The sequence below is a fragment of the Ictalurus punctatus genome, chromosome 13, assembly GCF_001660625.3.
Source record: "Ictalurus punctatus breed USDA103 chromosome 13, Coco_2.0, whole genome shotgun sequence".
NCBI lineage: Eukaryota > Metazoa > Chordata > Actinopteri > Siluriformes > Ictaluridae > Ictalurus > Ictalurus punctatus.
In genome coordinates, this window is record NC_030428.2 from 3501771 (window position 1) to 3513194 (window position 11424).

The following is an 11424-nucleotide window of genomic DNA, read 5'->3' on the forward strand; positions in this document are numbered from 1 at the left end:
GTAGCAGAAAACAATACACTGTACGTCATTTGTTATTGATATATTAGCGAAAATATGATTGTGTGGAAAGTAGTAGATGAATGCCAAAGTACACTTCGTTCTTGGGTATTAAGACATATTAGCTTATTGGGTAGAATATTGGAAACAGACGCCCACTTTGAAGATAAAACTGGAGTATTTACGTTTTGTAACATGTGAAAATGCGCTGCTATATTTTTATTGTTTAATGTTTTACTGCAGAATCACTAAAAATCCACCATTAAATATTGTTCATTTACACACACACACACACACACACACACACACACACACACACACACACACACACACACACACACAAACACACACACACACAAACACACACACCACGGCCCTTCCTGCCCTGCAGAATAAACCAGATAAACCAGTTAGACGGTGTCAGTAAAAGTAAAACTAGGCAGCTCCATTTTGTGTCGAGGGGAAGTAAACCATTTCAGGAGTAAAAACACAGTGAGTATCTAAATCTAAAGCTATAATATATAAACACACTGAATGTACACCAGATGCAGAAGAGTTTTGTGGATTTGTACTTAAGTTTGAATGTACACAGGTTGTTTTATGACTTGATACAGTGACTATTTCCTGTAAGTGAACAGGACTTAAAGAAAGACGAGAGGTGAGTTACTTTTCCATTCACCAGCAATAAATACACACCGTCTCATAGGAACAGATCTGTATCTCTAAACATTCACTAGTTAACAGAGGAACTAAACTTTGGTTTAAGGTGTTTAATAGGAGTGAATATATCACTGATCTAAGAACAGTTTAGAGAAATCATTCACTGAGAGAAGAGTAAAAAGGACTGTGTAATGTGGAGGAGAAGAGCAGTGTAGCTTTGAGTCAGTGAACTCTACAGGTTTCAACACCCAGCTGAGTCAGTTATCTGTGATTGGGACTCCTGACATCAGTGTAATTCCTGAGGTATGAGGCGTGTCTCCTGTTTGAATAAGTGTGCAGACTGTAGCTGAATTAAAAAGATGGAATTATTGGTGTTTAATGATGAACACATTGTGTAACAGTGCTGAGACAGCAGAGTATTAATTATTGCTGATATTTCTGTTCTAATTACAGAATGATGGAGGGAAAGAGATCAGACTCACCAGAACCCAGCTGTGTGTCCATGAAGAGTGAGGAGTCAGTGGATCATCCACTTCTGTTCAGAGACAGAGCCAGTTCTCCTGATGTGAGGTCAGTACAGTGAGGTGTTTTACAGCAGTGTTCCACCTAATCAAACTCACTGGTCTCATTATGAAGCCCTTCATGAGCTTTATCAGGTGTTGAAGCAGCAAAACACTAAAGTGTGCAGTGCTGCAGTTCTCGGACTGGCGGTGAGGAAAACTGCTTTAAGAGTTCCGTTCAGCCTGCAGTCCCTGAGCTGGAGGGTCTGTGGAGCTACACGACAACATTTACACCTGGGACATTAATGACTAGATCACTATTTTATTCATAAACATGTTAGTGTCAGTGAGGAAACCCTGAAATCAGTGTATTGTGTTAAGAGGATAGTGTTAAATATCTGTCTCTGTATGTATTAGTGTGTTGTGCAGCTATGAATACATATAGTCTATATTACATCATGTGTTTTATTTGTTCACAGACCACAAAAGAAGAAATCAAACATCAGCAGAAATCAGCTGGACTCCATATTCAAGGTGTGTGTGTCTTTTTAATGTGTGTAACTTGTGTGTGAGTAGGTTGCAGGTTTTTTATTCAAGAGAATGATGGTTCACAGGTTTATCGATGTGCAGCAGCATTATGGGTAATCAGACCAAATTTCAATTGTATCTGTTATAATAGAAACAGACCTTTCTTCTTTTCATAAAATAAAAGCATCTCTCAGTGTGTAACATTATAATATTGAGATGTGTTCCTGTGTGTTTATAACCAGGAGCTGGAACACAAAGTCATCACTCTGATAAAGAATGAGCTAAAGAGGTTTAGGAAGCTCCTGAGTCCAGATTACCCAGCATGCACTGAGAGGGAGGAGGAGGATGAGAAGGATCTGCACAGTGTCAGAGAGGGAGCACTGAAGATCACACTGCACGTCCTGAAGAACATGAACCACACAGATCTCGCTAACACACTGCACAACAGTAAGAGCTCTGAGTCATGGCTTTATTCCATCAGGTTCACTTTAGAGAGAGGAAATAGTTTTAGATATGAACCCCTTTAGTTTGAAGTTTGAGTTTAATATCATGCACATCTGGTGCTTTTCTGTTCTGTTCGTGGTCCAGTTTGTGATTACTCTGTAAAGTGGTCCTGTTCCTTCAATAATATTTAGTCCATGAATCAGGAATGAACAGCAGCATTTGACAGAATTTTACATTTTATATTGTGCTCAGTGATTTTGCATTAAAACATGTTATTACTTTGTTTATTAGAGTCTGTGTCCTCTGTGTATCAGACAGAGCTGAAATCCAGCCTGAGAGAGAAGTTTAAAAGAATTAATGAAGGAATCTCACAGCATGGAAGCTCAGCACTTCTGAATGAGATCTATACAGAGCTCTACATCACAGAGGGTTGGAGTGGAGACGTCAATAATGAGCATGAGGTGAGACAGATTGAGACAGCGTCCAGGAGACCAGCAACACAGGAGACACCATCAAATGTAATGAGCTTTTTAAAGACAAGTCCATCAGAAGAGTGCTAACTAAAGGAATTGCTGGAATTGGAAAAACAGGCTCTGTGCAGAAGTTCATTCTGGACTGGGCTGAAGGAAAAGCAAATCAGGATGTCACCTTCATGTTTCCACTTCCCTTTCGAGAGCTGAACCTGATGAAGCAGAGAAATCTCAGTCTGATGGAGCTTCTTCATCACTTTTTCCCAGAAATGAGAAAACTAGAATTACTAGACTCCTACACAGTGGTGTTGATCTTTGATGGTCTGGATGAGTGTCGACTTCCTCTAAAGTTCCAGAGATTGTGTGATGTGACAGAGTCAGCCTCGGTGGATGTGCTGCTGACAAACCTCATCAAGGGGAATCTGCTTCCCTCTGCTCTCCTCTGGATAACCTCTCGACCAGGAGCAGCCAATCAGATCCCTCCTGAGTGTGTAGACCTGGTAACAGAGGTACGAGGCTTCAGTGATCCTCAGAAAGAGGAGTACTTCAGGAAGAGGATCAGTGATCAGAGCCTGGCCAATAAAATCATCACACGCATGAAGTCTTCAAGAAGCCTCTACATCATGTGCCACATCCCAGTCTTCTGCTGGATCTCAGCCACTGTTCTAGAGAGAATGTTGGGTCAAGCAGAGAGTGGAGAGGTCCCCAGGACTCTGACTCAAATGTTCACACACTTCCTGATCTGTCAGATCAAACACAAGGACCGAAAGTACCATCAGAAATGTGACCCTGATCCTCAGCAGACCAAAGAGAGTATCCTGGCACTGGGGAAACTGGCTTTCCAACAGCTGGAGAAAGGAAACCTGATCTTCTATGAGGAAGACCTGAGAGAGTGTGGCATTGATGTTGGAGAAGTTGCAGTGTACTCAGGAGTGTGTACCCAAATCTTCAGAGAGGAGTTTGGGCTTCACCTGGGGTAGGTGTTCAGCTTTGTACATCTGAGTGTTCAGGAGTTTCTGGCTGCTTTATACACATTTCTCTCCTTCATCAGCAGAAATGTAACAGAACAACAAACCACTGATCTGTCTGATCTTTTCAGAAAGTCAAACATGTCTGATTTCCTCAGGAGTGCAGTGGACAAGGCCTTACAGAGTGAGAATGGACACCTGGACCTGTTCCTCCGCTTCCTTCTGGGTCTCTCACTGGAGTCCAATCAGACTCTCTTACGAGGCTTAATGCCCCAGACAGGAAGCAGCTCTCACAGCAAACAGGAAACAGTCGAGTACATCAAGGAGAAGATCAGGGAGAATCCATCTCCAGAGAAATACATCAATCTGTTCCACTGTCTGAATGAACTGAATGATCATTCTCTAGTGCAGGAAGTACAGACTTACCTGAACAGAGGAGGTGAGCGTCGTCTCAGGGGAACCAGACTCTCTCCTGCTCAGTGGTCAGCTCTGGTGTTTGTGTTACTGAACTCAGATCAGGACCTGGATGAGTTTAATTTGAGTAAATATGACCAATCAGAGGAATGTCTTCTGAAGCTGCTGCCAGTGGTCAAAGCCTCCAGAAAAGCTGAGTGAGTATTTTTATTTATAAATGTATTACTGCATGGTTTGTTATTTTAATGTAACACTGAACTGCACTGTTTGGATTAATGCTTGTTAATAGTTACTCTAATCATCTTTAAACAAACCTCTGGTACTGTTACAGAAGATTGTTTCACTTTTTACACTAACACGTTACGTCTGCACTGAGATCTGGGCCATATGGACAAAACCTTATATCACCATTTATTACCTTTTCTCTAAAACTGATGAAAATGATCTCTACAAAATAACTGCATGTATTCATGACTGCTTTTTGATCATTTTGTGAATTAAACACCAGTGAAAGGCACTTTTTCTTTTCTCCTTTTACTTGAAAGAGACAATGAACAGAACTTCACAAATGAGAACAAGAAAAACATCACTGTCACCATGGGAACAATATGAATACAACATATAACATTGTGTGTGTGTGTGTGTGTGTGTGTGTGTGTGTGTGTGTGTGTGTGTGTGTGTGTGTGTGTGTTAAAGGTACAGGAGCAGTCTGGCTGTGTAGCTACAGTACATATTAATTTATTTTAGACATTTTAAAGCTCACACATCTGATGTAATTTTATTTATGCTATGCTAACAGAAAGAATAAGTTAATATTACCTGTCTTACATTTTATTGTCTGTTTCTGTTCTGTTTCACCAACAAAATATTTCCAAACAAAGCCACAGCACGCCCTGCGCCTTTTTGATCAAACTGGAGATTTCTTATTTATTTTATTTATTTTTTAGTTGGAGACCTTTTTACACGTACTTTCATTAAAAAATGGTTTCAAGTTTCAATTATAATAAAGCATTTGTTCAAACAAAAAACCATCTGTTTTCAGTCCTTTAAGGACTGTTGTAACTGATAATAATTTATTATTATTATTATTATTATTATTATTATCATCATCATCATCAGCATAATGATCCTTAAAGGAATGAAAACAGAAGGGTTTTTGTTTGAACAAATGCCTTATTATAATAAAGCATTTTTGCATAATAATAATAATAATAATAATAATAATAATAATAATAATAATAGTACTGATGTGGTGTACTGTCCTCTGATTTCTGTGTGTAAGAGAAACACACTCACATTTCTGTTACATCGTAAACTTTAGCTGGATTATGGCTGTGTTTGTGGTCAGAGTTCTGATTTTTCATCATTTCTCTTCCAGGCTGTGGGAGTGTAATCTGACAGAGGAAAGCTGTAGAGTTCTGTCCTCAGTTCTCAGCTCAAACTCCTCCAGTCTGAGAGAACTGAACTTGGGTAAGAATAACCTACAGGATTCAGGAGTGAAGCTGCTGTCTGCTGGACTGGAGAATCCACATTGTACACTGGAGATACTGAGGTACACACACACACACACACACACACACACACACACACACACACACACACACACACACAGAGCAGAGTTTTAATAAACACAGCTGCATCCAGTTTCCCTCTGTGGTGATTGTAATTGTAGTGATGTGATATATTGTCATTGTTGTGTGTGTGAGATGGAGGGTAAATGTTCTGTATATAAAGATTTTGTGTAGTTGATGTTTTCAGAGCTAAAACTGAGTGTGTTAAGTGTGAGAAGTTTTTCTTTCTTGCAGCATGTATAACTGCAGTATTACAGATGAAGGTTGTGCTGCTCTGGCTTCAGCTCTGAGGTCAAACTCCTCATCACACCTGAGAGAACTGAATCTGAAGGGTAATAATCCAGGAGAATCCGGAGTGAAGCTGCTCTCTTATCTACTGAAGGATCCACACTGTAAACTGGAGACATTATAGTGAGTTACTGACGTACTGTCTCTTTACTCTACTCTACTGTATCATACTGAATAATGTGTGTGTGTGTGTGTTGGTGTTTATGCTGATATTGTGTGTTTACACTGATGCTCTTCTGTCTTTCAACATTAAGAAGCACAAACTCACCAGGACTGTTGTATGACAGGAGTCTCATCTCAATCCTCTTCTCCAGGATAAAGCAGTTTGGTGAAGAGTTAGAACCCGTCCCACATTTCCAGTAGTTTGGGAGCTGAATCATTAAACATAAAGGGACAGAGCAGATACAAAGCCAAGAACAGGTAGAAGGTCATACACAGGAGAAATCAACACACGTAACGAAATATCTGCTGTACAAAGCAACGGCAAGGATTTGCCCCGGGGATGGAGACTGACAAGGCTTAAGTACACGTCTGGAAATGTACAGTCGACTGATCCCAAAGCACTAGGCAGGGGCAGGCATGTTAATGGTAAATGGTCTGCACTTATATAGAGCTTTTTTAACCTTAGTGGTTCCAAAGCACTTTACACTGTTTCACATTCATGAGGCTTGTGCCAAAGAGTAGATGTGAAAATACAGTGGAAAATTTCCTTTGCAACCTGCCAACCTTTGCTGTGTCATGAACACAGTGTCTTGGTCAACCCAGGAGATGATTTAGAAAAGTGCCTATGCAACAGTGAGTGTTCAGCATGCATGGAGGCACTGGTTCTGTATATAGTGTTACATGAAATAACACCAGAAATAACACAAATCAATACCCTCGTGCACATCTCTCTAATGGCCTGATGGTGTCCATGTCAATTGTTTCAACTGGGACCTTGAATAAAGGTAATGGGCACAATGGTGCTATTGGGGTGGTCAGTGGATTTGCAGCTGAAATTAGTAGCCTGGTAACAATTGCTTCCACAGCTCCTTTTTGATGCACCAGTCAACCTAACACTACCCATATGAGTTGATGTTTGGCCAAAAACCTAAGCTACTAGTGGATAGTTTGCTTGATGATAGTGAAGAAAGGGAAGGAGATGGTGCCCATTCAGATTTGGTGTCCCAACACCAAAAGTATTTCACCTCCATTTATACCAGTTCCCGAAGGCACTTGGAGATTGTGGTCATTCACCGTAGGACCAATTGCCCTGACTCAATAACAATACTACCCCCTGGCACTTTAGTGTATTGTAAGAATCATTTTCATGGTTGCCGTAATATTCAGGTTGTCTGGCGCTCCACTGTGTTTGAGATTGTGACCTACATTGATGAAGTGGGAACACTGTATAAGATCAGACCATATGGAGAAGATGGCCCCATTAAAACTGTCCATTGCTCAGGACGTAAGCCTGTTCTTACCTGGCAACAATATGCCAGGTAAACCAATGGGTCAGGTCTACTGGCCCTTTCCAGCCCCAGGAGTGAGTAGAACCAGAAGGACCTAGAATTGGAGATTATTCACAAGTGGCCATAGTCCACACGAGAATGGATGTAAGGAACTGTTGGGTCAAGTCTATGTTGATTCTAGTTCTCAGCCCTCAGTGCTTCAGTCTAGTCCAACAGGGGTACAAAATGATTACTCTCTTATGAGTATAGGTTCATCTTTTGTGTCTCAACCCCAGGTGACCACACGAGAGCAAGAGTTGAATTTAGAAACTTCTCTAGATCTTCATATAGCTCAGTCACTTGATCCGTCAGGAATGGGTTTAGTTTCTAGGCCATCATTTAGGCATTCTACTCATGGGACTCTCAGTGTTCACCGGGATGGTGACCATTAAAGGTAGGGGTGAATTTGGCAAAGTTGGTTGGAGGCGCTGATGCACATGCCCACTAGAGGGTGCACTGATTCTTTATACTCATCACTTCCTGTCTATAGAGCCATGTCCAGTGCTTGAATCCTTTGCTACACTGGGATTGTTGGTTGCTGGAAGAACAAGTTCCAGATGTGTGTTATAAATGTGCCAACGCCATTCATACCCACCTGGAGAGGCTATTATTTCGGGGGCATGGTAGCATGTGGTCATAATTTGCTTCTATCGCATTGATTGTGTGTGGGTGTGAAGATGAAGAAAAAAACAACAACAATACAATCAAACCCTTAGGTGCTTGTTGAATATCCCATTATAGATTTAGTCCCCCTTTGCTGTTATAATAACCTCCACTCTTCTAGGTAATCTTTCCACTTTATTTTGGAGCAAGGCCTTTGGGATTTGTGCATTTGAGCATGTATTTCACCTCCTGAAGAGGAGACTAAAGGGGGAAAACCCTCAAAATAAACAACTGAAAGAAGCTGTGGTAAAAGCCTGGAAAAGCATCACAAAATACGAGTGCACCAATTTGGTGATGTCAGTGGATCGGCGCTTAATTATTTATTGCAAGGAAGGGATATGCAACCAAATAGTCTTCAAGGAAATCAAAGTAAATAACACTCTGTTCCAATATTTTTGCTCACCTCAAAGTGTTCTAAGTTGTTGAACATATCTAAATGTATATATCAGGAAATTAAAGCTTCAATTTTGATATATTGTCTCATCTTCATCTTTTGAACTCAAACCAAAATGTCTTCAGTGTATAGCAAAAACAAAAGAATTCCAATACTTTTGAAGAGGACTGCAAGTATGGCAAGGTTGACTGAAGACAGGTGGGGCTGATGACCACTGATTATGATTAAGACAGTGCTCTCTGCCTCCCTCTAGTGATGCAACAAGTCAGTTGTCTACTTACACCACAATCCATTACAAAACTACAGACTCTCATTCCTATTTGGTGTTCAAATCTTCACAAGGAAATGTGCAATGACTTTTTACAACTATGGATTCACCACAAGAACATCATAGATCTTCCAACATGCTTCATGGCCTACAGACATGGAAGCCATGAACTACACTTCCCAGAACACACACACACACACACACACACACACACACACACACTCTGCCTCTCTCTCAATCACCGGACTTCTGATCAGGCACACCCAGAGGCGTATCTACAGGGCAGGCAAGGTAGGCAATTGCCTGCGGCCCCACATACTGAGAGGGCCCCTGAGGGTTGAAAAAATGAACCTGTTAAGATTTTGCTGATACTGGCATCAGAATTAAATTCTTGGACCTATACTACTGTTACTTTCTCAGTACTGAGTTTGGGAAGAAATCACACAGACACAGAATTCAGTGAAAGATTCGTAGTTTAATGCTGAAATTATCAGAGTATATATATAATATATATATATATATATATACACACACACACATACATACATACATATATATATATATATATATATATACATATACATATATATATATATATATATATATACACACACAGAAAGGAGGAAGAGTTAGATCATTGCTTGACTTAACTAGCTGCAGAGTTTTTCGCTATTCTTCAGTTTATTGTTGTTATTGTTCAGTTGCAAACATACAGCTGTGTATCATCAGCATAACAGTGGAAGCTAATTCCATGTTTACGAATAATTTGACCTAGAGGTAGCATATATAAAGTAAAAAGCAGTGGGCCTAAAACAGAACCTTGTGGAACACCAAATTTAATCTCAGTATGCGTGGAGTAGTCTCCATTTACATCTACGAACTGATAACAGTCAGATAAGACCTGAGCCAGGAGAGGACTGTTCCCGAGTAACACAAGCAGTGAGACACAACCCTGATCAGAGGCCAGTAGTAGGTAATTTACTACTTTAACTAACGCTGTCTCTGTGCTATGATGAGGTCTAAATCCTGACTGATACATTTCATGAATGTTATACCCATGTAAGTGCGAGCATAGCTGCTGTGTACAACCTTTTCTAAGATCTTAGAGATGAGGGGGGATTTGATATTGGTCTATAGCTGGACAGTTGATAGGGGTCAAGGTCATGTTTTTTAATCAGGGGTTTAATAACTGCTAATTTAAGTGATTTAGGTACATAGCCAGTGCTAAGGGAAGAATCGATTATATATAAAAGCAGTTCAATTACTCCTGGACAAATCTGTTTAAAGAAACATGTATGTAAGGAATCTAGTATACAAGTTGATGATTTTGCTGAAGAGATTAATGAAGCTAGTTCGGTCCCTCTAAAGTGGAGTAAAACATTCTAAACATTGATCTGATATTGCTATATTATCGTCTATAGGGTTAGTTATAAAACTGTCTGGTTTTAATTTAATAGCCTGAATTTCACATCTAATATTTTCAAATATTACCAATGAAAAATTTCATGAAATCTTTGCTGCTATGTAATGATTGTGATTGAGTGCTTCTTTCTGTACTGGTTTTATTTCTAATTAATTTTGCTACTGTGTTGAATAGAAATCTAGAATTGTTTTTGTTATCTCCTATTAAGGTGGAGGGAGAGAGAGAGAGAGAGAGAGAGAGAGAGAGAGAGAGAGAGAGAGAGAGAGAGAGAGAGAGAGAGAGAGAGAGAGACTTTTCTAGCAGCACTAAGAGATTTTTTATAGTTCAGTAGACTCTCCTTCCATGCTGTTTGAAATATTACCAATTTGGTTTGACGCCATTTACATTCTAACTGTTGAGTGGTCTGTTTTAAGGTATGTGTTCGATCCCCGTGAACCAGCCGTTACTATAGAAACAGTAACGTATGAGAACGAGCGAACAATCTTTATGATTTATGAAAGTTTTATTTAATGGTCAATAGCTTCCGTTAACACTGTGGCGTAGCAGGGGGTGAAACAGAAATGTCCTCCGCGGTTCAATCCCAAAATCACACATCTAGTGCACTAGGTAGGGTGCGGAAACCGTTACTGCAGACTTCATGTAGCGCATGAATATAGGGAAGAGAGCTTGATTTGGGATTGACCCTCGACAAGGTGCAGTGTAGTGTTGTATAGTGTAATGTAGTAGTGGGTCAGTGTGGAGCGCCCCCTGGCGGAATGGAGCATGCGCACTCGCTGAGTAACACTGAGGGGAGAATAGTCACCGTACAAGCTAACTGTACTGTATATAATAAATCGGATAAAATATTTAATTAATTGTTAAGTAAATATTTTAACCAATCTCATTTCTTACACATTTTCATTACTGCCTTTTTTGCTCTTAAATTAGTAACAGGGTTGAGTTTTTAAGCACAGTATTGAGCAAATACACACGTTGACTAGCTTCCATGATAATGAGAGGACATTCTAATAATTCAATAAAAAAATTATTTTGTATTTTGTACTAAAAAACAAAAACATGAGTAAACAACTTTACTTTTCTTCTTCACATGATCTTCAGAAAATTCAGATGACGCGACCTCCTGTCATGACGTACGGAACGTTCCGGATATTTCAGATATATTTGAGCATCGCGCTATACGTGATGTAGATGTGGATTGAATGTTTTATCTGAAACATGCACGGAGGTTGCTGTTAAGGAAACTTCACCCGAGTTACTTGTCCAGTGATTGGTCCGTTTACCTGATGTGTGCACCTGTTCTCTAATCTCTTAGATGAGATTGGTCCGAAACCACGTCGTTTGATTAG

General features: G+C 40.0%; 1 protein-coding gene across 7 annotated transcripts; it reads left to right on the forward strand.

The window, feature by feature from the left end:
- The first annotated feature begins 400 nt into the window (after positions 1-400).
- On the forward strand, positions 401-8464 carry LOC108273690 (NLR family CARD domain-containing protein 3). Of its 7 annotated transcripts, none has more exons than XM_053685317.1 (9): positions 401-489; positions 1111-1227; positions 1637-1691; positions 1928-2132; positions 2421-3575; positions 3699-4178; positions 5360-5533; positions 5787-5962; positions 6087-8464. In XM_053685317.1, the coding sequence occupies exons 5-9, from the start codon at positions 2782-2784 to the stop codon at positions 6122-6124; spliced, it is 1662 nt and encodes a 553-aa protein (XP_053541292.1). In that variant the 5' UTR covers positions 401-489; positions 1111-1227; positions 1637-1691; positions 1928-2132; positions 2421-2781; the 3' UTR covers positions 6125-8464. The 7 variants fall into 7 exon arrangements, with proteins under 7 accessions (XP_053541292.1, XP_053541290.1, XP_053541294.1 ...); XM_053685315.1 differs by having other exon boundaries at positions 402-655; XM_053685316.1 differs by having other exon boundaries at positions 416-489; positions 590-1227.
- The last annotated feature ends 2960 nt before the right edge of the window (positions 8465-11424 follow it).

Excerpts from the sequence above, each read along its gene's own strand:
- LOC108273690 (XM_053685317.1), top strand. The coding sequence starts at position 2,782 with ATGTTTCCACTTCCCTTTCGAGAGCTGAACCTGATGAAGCAGAGAAAT. Across the intron at positions 5,534-5,786 it reads TGTACACTGGAGATACTGAG|CATGTATAACTGCAGTATTA; the intron begins GTACACACACAC and ends TCTTTCTTGCAG. Across the intron at positions 5,963-6,086 it reads CTGTAAACTGGAGACATTAT|ACATTAAGAAGCACAAACTC; the intron begins AGTGAGTTACTG and ends TTCTGTCTTTCA.